The sequence below is a fragment of the Diceros bicornis genome, chromosome 25 (assembly GCF_020826845.1).
Source record: "Diceros bicornis minor isolate mBicDic1 chromosome 25, mDicBic1.mat.cur, whole genome shotgun sequence".
Taxonomy (NCBI): domain Eukaryota; kingdom Metazoa; phylum Chordata; class Mammalia; order Perissodactyla; family Rhinocerotidae; genus Diceros; species Diceros bicornis.
Genome location: NC_080764.1, coordinates 630,022 through 640,273, shown reverse-complemented (window position 1 = coordinate 640,273; position 10,252 = coordinate 630,022). Strand labels below are relative to the sequence as shown.

Sequence of the window (10,252 nt, the reverse complement as noted above, 5' to 3'; positions counted from 1 at the left end):
ACATTTTTTGCAAAGTCATCGCTGGCGCCGCATCCGCGTGGCGGGGTGGGGCGGTGGGGGCGGAGCCACGCCGGGAGCCGCCGCAGGTAAACAGCCCCCTCCCCGCGCGGGAGCGGGGCCGCGGGCCCAGCCGGGGACAGCCGCCGCCCCCGCCTCCGGGACTCGCCAGGGCCCGGCCGGGGCTGCAGCCGAGGCGGGGGCGGCGGCCTTGCGCCCCCCGCACGCCCCGGGGCCCCGCGGCCCGACCTCTGCCCGCGGGGGCGGCGGCCCCGCGCCCCCCATCCCTCCGGGCGCCCCCCATTTGGTCCCAGCGTCTCCTGCTACCCTCTCTGGCGCCCCCGCCGCCGCTGTCCCCTGCACCCCTCGCCCCGCGGCCCCCTCCCGCGTCCCCAGTGTCCCCCGCCCGCCGCCCCGGTGTCCCCTGCACCCCTCGGCTGCGCCCTCCCAGCCCCAGCCGGCGCGCGCCGCGCTCCCCCGGGCCGCGCCCGCGCCCCCCCGGGCCGCGCCCGCGCCCTCCATGCACCACCTCCTGGAACAGTCCGCGGACATGGCGACGGCGCTGCTGGCCGGCGAGAAGCTGCGCGAGCTGATCCTGCCCGGCGCACAGGACGACAAGGCGGGCGCTCTCGCCGCGCTGCTGCTGCAGCTGAAGCTGGAGCTGCCGTTCGACCGCGTGGTCACCATCGGCACCGTGCTCGTGCCCATCCTGCTGGTCACCCTGGTCTTCACCAAGAACTTCGCAGGTGAGGCGGGCGCGGGGCGCAGGCAGAAGGGGCGCGTCCGCAGGTGTCGGCGCCGGGCGCTTCCCGCGTCCCCTCTCAGGCCACCTCGCCGCTCCATCCCACTGGGGCCTGGCGGTGTTGGCGGCGCCCCAGGGGTTTCCCAGCAGACCCTCACACTCCCCCATCCTTGCACGTGTCGCCGGTCGCTGGGGCTGCCTCCGAGACTCATCTCTTCCGATTTATTGTTTCTGCCTTCCACTCGCTCCCGTGAGCGCCCGGGTGGACCCGTCCTGCACCTGCTGGTCCGTGGTCTGGCGTGTGAAGGGGAGACCAGGAGGGGGCGTGGGCAGGGTCCGAGGGAAGGAGGAGTGGCCAGGTGGGGACCAGAAAAGGTCGTTCCAGGTGATGAGAACAACAGCAGAGGCCCCGGGGCTGGTCTGTGGGGCCGGGTCCCTGAGGAGCGGGCAGGTTCTGGTCAGCTTCAGGGCGAGGCCTGGTGGGGCCCTGGGAGCGAGGGGAGCTCTGCGGCGAAGACGGGGAGGCCATGCTGGGCTGGAGGCAGCGTCAGGCGTTGTGGGTGGTGGAGGCGCCTGGCCTAAGCTGAAGGCCCTGGGGCCCAGGCTCGTGCAGGTGGAAGGGGGAGGTGGACAAGGGCAGTGACAGAGGGACCGGCAGAGTGGACATTAGGAGATGTTGAGACATTAAGTCAACAAAGGAGGGCCCGATTAGGTCCGATGCGTCGTGGGGGCACCTGGAGGCCACCTGAGGAAAAGTGCCCTGCAGGAGGCAGGAAGATGGACAGGAAATGTGGGCCAGCCTGCGTGGCCCTTGGCCGGGAGAGGCAGGAGTGGGCTCCTGGTGCGCCAGCCCGCCTGAGCAGTGGGGTGGGGCAGGTGGAGATAGGAAAAAGCAGCCCCCACCAGGAGCCTAGCTGGCAAGGGGTCTCAGGGCCCAGGTGTCCAGGAGGCCTCTGGGAAGTCCATTGGCCGTGGTTGAGGGCAGAGGTGCCAGTCCGTGGCATAGGAGGTCTGGGTTCCTGTGCACTGGGGATGCCAGACCTGAGCATGGACGTTGTCCAGACGTAATCCCACCCCAGGGCAGGGGGGCATGCCGGTGGCCAGACGCTCAGACACGCCCGGGGTTAGGATACGAGCACCGGCCGGGAGGTGCAGCACACTCAGCTTCGGGCACAACCCGTGCGTGTGCAGCGACCCGCACGGTGGGCCTCGAGTATCCGGGTGGCACAGGTGTATTCGTTTTCTGGGGCGGCTGTAACAAATTAGCACAAACTGAGTGGCTCAAAACAAAAGAGCTTTATTCTCTCACAGTCCAGAGGCCAGAAGTCCGAGGTCAAGGTGCAGCCCTCAAGGCCGGGCTCCCAGAGGCTCCCGGCGAGGGTCCCTCCCTGCCTCTCGGGGTGTCTCGTGGTTCCCGGCTGTCCGTGGCCTTCCTCAGCTCCCTTGTGGCTGCAGCAGCCAGTTTCTGCCTCTGTTTTCACACGAGCACCTTCTCCCTGGGTGTCTGTATCCAAATTTCCCTCGTCTTATTGAATTGGGGGCCAGCCTACTCGTGTGACCTCATCTTAGCTTGATAAGACCTGGAAAGATCCTATTTCTAAACAAGGTCATATTCACGGGGATCGATGGTTGGGACTTGAACATCTTCTGGGGACACAATTCTACCCACTGCAAAAGTGAGGCAGGCTCAAGACCCAGTCAGCCTCAGGTGACCTCCTGGGATGGGGCTCCCACTCTGATGTTCTGCTGTGAGTCCGGCTCACCCCATGTGGGGCCTCAGCACCCCTCTGCGTCCAGCCAGGCCTGGGCTTCCCCAGCTGTGTCCTTCATCCCTGGTCCTGGCAGTGCCCTTGGCCTCCCTGTGCGGGCCTGCCCCTTCACGTCCACCTGCGTTTGCACACGGACACCTGTGCGCCCACCTGGGCCCGCTGCTGATGTAGGCAGTGCCTCCCCAGCCTGGACAAGGCAGCCTTCTGAGCGGTGGCAGGTGGGTGCTGGTGCCTGCTGTCCAGTGTCCAGGGCCTGAAACCCGCCCTGTGGAACGTGCCTGGCCTGCAGGGCCCAGGTTTGCCCCTAGGAAATCTTGTCCCAGGTCACAGAAAAATGGGGTTGGGTGCCTGGCTGGGAACGAGGGGCTCTGGTGCTCACCCACTGACCCTGCCCAGGGTGGACGCCCAGTGTGCGGGCCCTCACTGCGTGCTGTGGACCAGGGGAGATCCATGCTGTCTGTGCCCCCGTTTGCTCGTCGGGGACACAAGGGCAAACACGCAGGCACCGTCAGGGCTGTGAGGAGCCCGGGCAGGCGGCGTTGGCCTCCCAGCTTGGGGCAGCCTCCACCTGGGGACCTCCCTGAATGCCAGGACGGTGTGCATCCCCAGGCTGGCGGGCGGCAGGGAGCAGGAAGACCCGCGGCTCCTGGCCGGGGTCGCTATGAGTAGACGCCCACTGTGCGGACCCCTCAGAGGAGGTCAGAGGGGTCAGGTGAGTGCAGCTGAGACAGAGGAGAGGGCAGAGCTGAAGGGTTAACAGGCTTCTAAGACGTTATTCAGGCCCCGGGTAGGGGGACCAACAGCTGCTTTTTCCTAAAACGTACCAATAATTGGTTCCGGATGCGCCTCTCCCAGCGGGGCCGGCGTCCCCAGGCTTGCTGCCTCAGCGCAGCCCTCAACCTTCCTCTTCAAGAAGGAAAGGCGGCAAGCACTTTGCCCCATGAGGACAATGACCATGAGCTGCCGCAGGACCAGGAGGGCCAGGCACAGCCCCCTCACCAGGCCTGGGTAGGCCTAGAACCTGCATGGCTGACAGCCATCTTGGGAGCCAGTGCTGCCACAGCTGAGGGGCCAAGTCCTGGGGCCTCCAGGGCGGGCTTGTGAGCAGTGAGACCCCCACCCAGCAGGCTCAGGAAGAGCAGCTCTGGGCCTCTCCCTCACCCTCCTCTGTGGCCTCTGAGGGTCCCTCCTCCCTCCTGTGTCAGGGTCCCACCCCCTCAGGGACCCCAGCTCCCATGGAAATTCACTCACACCACTGGGGGGGTGCAGGGGGTGGGGAAGGGTCTGAGCAGAGGAGGCAGACAGCCAGCAAGTGGCCAGCCACCCCGTGTTAGCTTCCGCGGTTACTCTAACAAATGACCACACTCTTAGTGGCTTAAAAATCACTGGAATTTATTACCTTACAGTTCTGCGGTTCAGAAGCCCAAAATGAGGCTCCTGGGGCTAAGATTCAAGGTGCTGTCAGGGCAGTGTTCCTCCTGGAGGCTCTAGGGAGAACCTCTTCTTTGCCTTTCCAGCTTCCAGAGGTGCCACGTTCCTGGGCTCATGCCCCTTCCTCCATCTTTAAGGCCAGCAGAGCGGCCTCCTCTTCTCTCCCACCTCTGCTTCCACCTTCAGTCTCTGCCTCTGACCGTCCTGTCTCCCTCTTATGAGGACCCCTCTGATCACATTGGGCCCCCCAGACAACTGGGATAATCCCCCCTAACCTGACCCCACCTGCAGAGTCAGGTCAGGTGACCTAGTCGCAGGTTTTGGGGGCAGCAGCGCATCCCATGAGGAGGTCTGGAGGGTGCAGGGTCTGGCAAGGGTCTGGGGTGAGGGGGCCTGAGAGGAGGAGGTGGGGCCTTGAGACAAGTCTGGGGGTGGCTGGCGTAGGGCCCACCAGCTGGAGGAGCAGCCTCGGCAGAGTGGGGGGGACTGGGAGGGGTCCCCACTCCCTGAGTGGAACAGGGCAGGAGGGGGCCTGAGGGGCAGGTGCTGGCAGCACGGTGCGGGTGGCAGGGAGTGAGTCTACTTCCCATCTGGCAGGGCACTTGGGTGTGCACAGGCTGGATAGCAGGGGCAGGCTGAGGACCCCTACTCGGGGCTGGGAGGGGATGCTGTTGAGGGCCGGGCATGGCCCGGGGGCCGGGAGCAGCGCTGGGAATGGTGCCTCACCCCGCGGGCAGACGGGCTCTTCCCTGAAGCTGCCTCGCCGGCACCTGCTCTTGCTGTGGATCGCCTTTCCTGTGGCGCTGTTGTGGTCTGTGTGCTCAGCGGTGGGGCTTCCAGGAGCACCCAGGGCTCGGAGGACCTCTAGGCCACCGAGTCCTCTCTTGGGGGATACCAGGAGTCCAAGGTCCACACAGTGCCATCCTCTTGGGAAAGGAGCCCTCGGGGAGCTGGCTATGTCTGCGGGTCCCCCCTCAGACACCTTCGCTGGCCCGGGCAGGGACCTGTGGCATGGCTGTGTGTGAGCACCTGGTGCCCCAGTTCCCCTTTGGTACAGCGGCCGCCCCCACTCTCCCACCCAGAGTCAGGCCCAGCACTAAGGCCCCTGCAGCTCGAGCCAGAAGCCACATCAGTAACACCTCCGTGTGGGGAGCCACCTGCACACACTTGTGTCCTTCAGTACCTGCGTGACAGGCACACTCCCTCTGCTGTGGCCGTCAGAGGCACTGTCAGCTTCTGCAGGTGTAGGCAGGTTGAAGAAGGAGGGAGACCCTGGTGGATGAGCCCACAGGGCCTGAGGGACGGGCCTGTCCTGAGATCAGGCTGGCAGAGCCAGGCTCGCCCTTCCTCACCCCACTGCTGCTGCCCAGCAGACAAGGAGGTGGTGGCAGATGTGAGGAGACACGAGGGGCCCGTGGGGCCAGCTCCCCTATGCCTGCATTGCTCACAGCCGCTGCAGAGCCTTCTTCTACTTCCCCTGCAGCCCCTCTGGAGCCTGAGCCAGGGTCCGGAGTCCCCAGGCCTCTGCCCACCCTGCTCTTTTCCCCCAGAGAGAAGAGCGTCGGCCTTCCCTTGGCTCCTGGGTTGGCTGTGAGGACAAACAATAAGTGAATAAAACGCCACCTTCTCAAGAGAGTTAGTTCTTCTGCCTTCTCCAGCCCAGCTCGCCACTAGGCCCCAAATCCGTGTCCTCGTCGGGGACTTCGGGCTGCAGGTACTTTTCCTGACCCTCCCCAGGCCTCTGCCCCTGTCCCTGGCCAGGCCCCCATCTCTCAGGGTCATGTGGCAGCAGCCTCCTCATGGAGCCCCTGACCCCACCACCCACCATGTCTAATCAGAGCTCACCCAGCCCGTCCACTCCTGCTCCCAAGCCCTCAGTCCCTCCAGATGGCCATGGGACGGTACCACCCAGAATGCTCTGTGGGCCCCATTTCGGCCATCCCTGAGGCCCACCCTGAGCACCCCTCAACCCTCATGACGGCGTGGGGTTGTCAGCCTGGTGGCAATGGCCTGGGCTGTGTGCTCAGTGAGGGGCTGGGTGACCTCCGAATGCTGGGGCTGGAGGCTTTTGTGAGGTCTCTGCCCAGATGTGTAGCCGGCTGCCATCCCCAGCCCCCTCGACCCCTGCATGGGGTCACCAGCAGTGACCGTCTGCCTCTCCAAGCATCGAATGTGTTTCTCCGTCCATATGCGTGGGGCTTAGCACAGAGCAGGCATCAGGACATGCCGGGGGGGGGGGGGGGGGGGGGCTCGGACAGACAAGCAGACAGACCTGTTAGTTCGTGCTGCTTCCTGGTCTCAGCTCAGTGGGGTGAGGGGCTTAAGCTGCAGCAGTGCGAGTCTGAGCAGACCCGCCCTGGGGGCCGTTGTTTGAGGGTGAGAGAGAGGGTTGAGGGTGAGAGAGAGAGTCGAGGCTGTGACGGGCCTGGTGCATGTGTCACGCAGTGGCTGTGGTCAAGGTGCTGGGGGCGATGACCTCCTGTCAATGGGATGGTGCCCTCTGGGCTGGGGGCCCAGGGCCTCTCCCAGCCTGCAGGAGGTCCCGCTGACCCCCGGCCTGTGCGGGGAGGGGGACTCGAGCCTTGCCTTTTAGCAGAGTGGCTGGACCTTCGGGAGGCTGGGACCATCAGGAGCCAGCTCTGGGCACAGGACAGCGCCGGGCGTGCCAAGTCCACCCTTTGGGGAAGTGTTTACACAGACACCCCTGCCAGGTGGACCCCAGCGTGGACCTGAGCCACACACCTCCTCTTCCTGTTGGTTTGTGCCCATCGTCTTCTGAGGGGAACGTACGAAGTTCAGCGAGGACTAGTTGTCCTGCTGTGGGAGGAGATCCCTGCTCTGTCTTATCGGCAGATGCAGCAGTGCCGCTGGTGAACGCTTCCTGCCAGATTCCAGGGGTCACTGCCCCTGCCCACCCAGTGTGTCGGGTTCCCAGGCCTGCCCTCCCCAGGACCATGGGTCTGGAGGAGACACCCCTCACCCCTCATGGGCAGGCAGACCCCCATTTGTTTCTCGTTCACTGTTGCACCCTAACTGCCTCTGACCAGATAGGACCTGTCCAGCACCTGCCCTCCCTAAAGACGGCGCCCTGGGCAGTGCAAGGCCAAGGGCTGGTCCAGCTATGCCATTGGAGGAGGGTCCCCGGCCGAGTGGCATGGCCTGTCCTGCTCCTCTCTGGGACTCGATTTCCCCATGTGCACAAGGAGACTGGTATTTGGAGAGGGGCCTGAGGTTCGAAGTGCAGGTCGGCCTCCAGGCGCTGGGGCAGGGAGGGCTGTAACCCCGCCAGGTGCTGCAGGCGACTGCTGTATGTGTGTGGGGTACCCAGGGTGAGACCCCCACAGCCGCGTAGTAAGGACATAGGGGAGGGGAAGCCGCCCGGGACTGGGGCGTTTCTGTTTGAGGCACAGCAGTCCCTGCACAGGCAGTTGTGCAGGAGGGGGGTTGGGGGGTCTGACCAGCCACCGCCCGCCCCCAGCCCGCATCCCCTCTCTGCCCGCAGAGGAGCCCATTTACTGCTACACACCGCACAACTTCACCCGCGACCAGGCTCTGTACGCCCGCGGCTACTGCTGGACGGAGCTGCGGGACGCGCTGCCCGGGGTGGACGCCAGCCTGTGGCCGTCGCTGTTTGAGCACAAGCTGCTGCCCTACTCGCTGCTGGCCTTCGCGGCCATCATGTACGTGCCTGCGCTGGGCTGGGAGTTCCTGGCGTCCACCCGCCTCACCTCGGAGCTCAACTTCCTGCTGCAGGAGATCGACAACTGCTACCACCGGGCAGCGGAGGGCCGCGCGCCCAAGATCGAAAAGCAGATCCAGTCCAAGGGGCCCGGCATCACGGAGCGCGAGAGGCGCGAGATCATCGAGAACGCCGAGAAGGAGAAGAGCCCGGAGCAGAACCTGTTCGAGAAGTACCTGGAGCGCCGCGGCCGCAGCAACTTCCTGGCCAAGCTGTACCTGGCGCGGCACCTGCTCATCCTGCTGCTCAGCGTGGCGCCCATCTCCTACCTGTGCACCTACTACGCCACCCAGAAGCAGAACGAGTTCACCTGCGCGCTGGGCGCGTCCCCGGACGGGCCTGCGGGCGGCGGGGGCCCGGCCGTGCGCGTCAGCTGCAAGCTGCCGTCCGTGCAGCTGCAGCGCATCGTGGCAGGCGTGGACATCGTGCTGCTCTGCGCCATGAACCTCATCATCCTCGTCAACCTCATCCACCTCTTCATCTTCCGCAAGAGCAACTTCATCTTCGACAAGCTGCACAAGGTGGGCATCAAGACGCGCCGGCAGTGGCGCCGCTCGCAGTTCTGTGATATCAACATCCTGGCCATGTTCTGCAACGAGAACCGCGACCACATCAAGTCGCTCAACCGGCTGGACTTCATCACCAACGAAAGCGACCTCATGTACGACAACGTGGTGCGGCAGCTGCTGGCCGCGCTGGCCCAGTCCAACCACGACGCCACGCCCACCGTGCGCGACGCGGGCGTCCAGACCGTGGACCCCAGCGCCAACCCCGCCGAGCCCGAGGGCTCCGCCGAGCCGCCCGTGGTCAAGCGGCCCCGCAAGAAGATGAAGTGGATCCCCACCAGCAACCCGCTGCCCCAGCCCTTCAAGGAGCAGCTGGCCATCATGCGCGTGGAGAACAGCAAGGCCGAGAAGCCCAAGCCCGTGCGCCGCAAGACAGCCACGGACACGCTGATCGCGCCGCTGCTGGACGCGGGCGCGCGCGCCGCGCACTACAAGGGCGGCCCCACCCCCGGCCCAGGCGCCGTCCCGGACAAGAAGCACGCCCGCCACTTCTCCCTGGACGTGCACCCCTACATTCTGGGCGCCAAGAAAGCGAAGCCTGAGGCTGTGCCCGCCTCCCTGCCCGCCTCCCGGAGCCAGGAAGGGGGCTTCCTGTCCCAGGCAGAGGAGTGCGGGCTGGGCCTGGCCACAGCACCCACCAAAGGTAGGCAGGGCCGGGAGGAGGAGGGCGACACCCCCCCCCCCCCCCCCCCCCCCGCCCCGAGAGCCACCGGGCCTTGGGCGGGGAGTGGGCGTCCAGGGCCCCAGGGAAGGGAGGACCCCGCCCACCGCCCCCCAGACCAAGCACCTGGGAGCGTGAGGAGGTCAAGGAGTGAACCAGCTGAGGGCAGAGGGCTGGGGCGGCAGGACTCTGGGGGCCCTGTGAGACACACAGGAGGACAAGGCCTGGCCCGAGGGCTGGAGGGGATGTACAGTCAGATTGCTCAGGCCCTTGAGAAGGTTGTGGAAACAGGTGCTGCTGCTCCTAGTACAGCAAGAGATTTGGCCCAGGCAGGCCGCTGTGTGCAGAGGGTGGTGGCTGGTCCTTGCCAGGCTGAAGCGGCCAAGGGAGCATCTACCCGTCCCGGGCACTTCAGAGCCACAAGCCCCAGCCGGGCCCTCCGTGGCCAGCCTGCCCCGTCGGCACCGGGAGGGGGGCAGCAACGGTGGAGAGAAGAGTGGCCCGAGGGGGTGTGACGCACCTGTGTTTTCGGCTAATTGCAGATGCTCCACTCCCTGACAAGGAAATCCTGTACCCGGCAGAGCCAGCTCGGGCCTCGCTTCCCCCTGGGGGCCCGTTTCGCGTCTGCTCGCCTCCTGCAGCTCCCGCCACCGCCCCTCTGTCGCCAGCCAGCCTGGGCAAGGCTGACCCTCTGGCCATCCTGAGCCGCAATGCCACCCACCCGCTGCTGCACATCAGCACCCTGTACGAAGGCCGAGAGGAGGAGGATGGGGGTCCACGGGCGCCCCCGGATGTGGGCAGCCTCATCGCCATCCCCCCACCCCAGCAGATCCTCATTGCCACCTTTGACGAGCCCAGGACAGTAGTGAGTACTGTGGAGTTCTGAGGGGACAGGGCTGCCCGGGCTGTCACAGGCCCCTCTGCATGACCGAGGGGCACTGCTGCCCCCAGCCCCGAGTGGATGCGGCCTCTGCTTCCCCCAGCACTGCCCGCACCCCCCAGCCTCCTGTCCGCATGCCTTGGGGCTCAGCATCTCTCCCACCCAGCCCCCCCCGATGGCATCGTCGAGGTGCTGGCTGGGCCAGGGGGTGGCTGTGACCCCAGTGGAGCCCCCGGCCAGAAAGACCCAGAATTGCCTCCCACTCCTGCATCCAGGCACTTGGCTGCAAGATGAAGAGTTTATTTTTTTAGTTGATGTTGTGTTGGGCCTGGGACACTGGCCCGTGAGGGGCCAGGCCTGTCCACCCCCAAGGGGCCACGCTCGGGGCTCGGCCGCTGCAGGGACTGCGCTCCAGTCAGAGATCAACATGCACTTTCTCCTTGTACCTGACACACTTGTACTTTATT

The 10,252-nt window shown here is 65.8% G+C and overlaps 1 protein-coding gene across 2 annotated transcripts; it reads left to right on the top strand.

Annotated features, from left to right (window-relative positions):
• Positions 1-499: 499 nt before the first annotated feature.
• On the top strand, positions 500-10,136 carry PANX2 (pannexin 2). 2 transcript variants are annotated; one of them, XM_058568097.1, is made up of 3 exons: positions 500-743; positions 7,442-8,887; positions 9,448-10,136. In XM_058568097.1, the coding sequence occupies exons 1-3, from the start codon at positions 518-520 to the stop codon at positions 9,789-9,791; spliced, it is 2,016 nt and encodes a 671-aa protein (XP_058424080.1). In that variant the 5' UTR covers positions 500-517; the 3' UTR covers positions 9,792-10,136. The 2 variants fall into 2 exon arrangements, with proteins under 2 accessions (XP_058424080.1, XP_058424079.1); XM_058568096.1 differs by having other exon boundaries at positions 7,418-8,887.
• Positions 10,137-10,252: the final 116 nt, after the last annotated feature.

Bases quoted from the DNA above. Each gene is read 5' to 3' on its own strand.
- PANX2 (XM_058568096.1), top strand. From the start codon at position 518: ATGCACCACCTCCTGGAACAGTCCGCGGACATGGCGACGGCGCTGCTG. The intron at 744-7,417 runs GTGAGGCGGGCG...GCCCGCCCCCAG, and splicing joins CTTCACCAAGAACTTCGCAG to CCCGCATCCCCTCTCTGCCC. The intron at 8,888-9,447 runs GTAGGCAGGGCC...GGCTAATTGCAG, and splicing joins GGCCACAGCACCCACCAAAG to ATGCTCCACTCCCTGACAAG.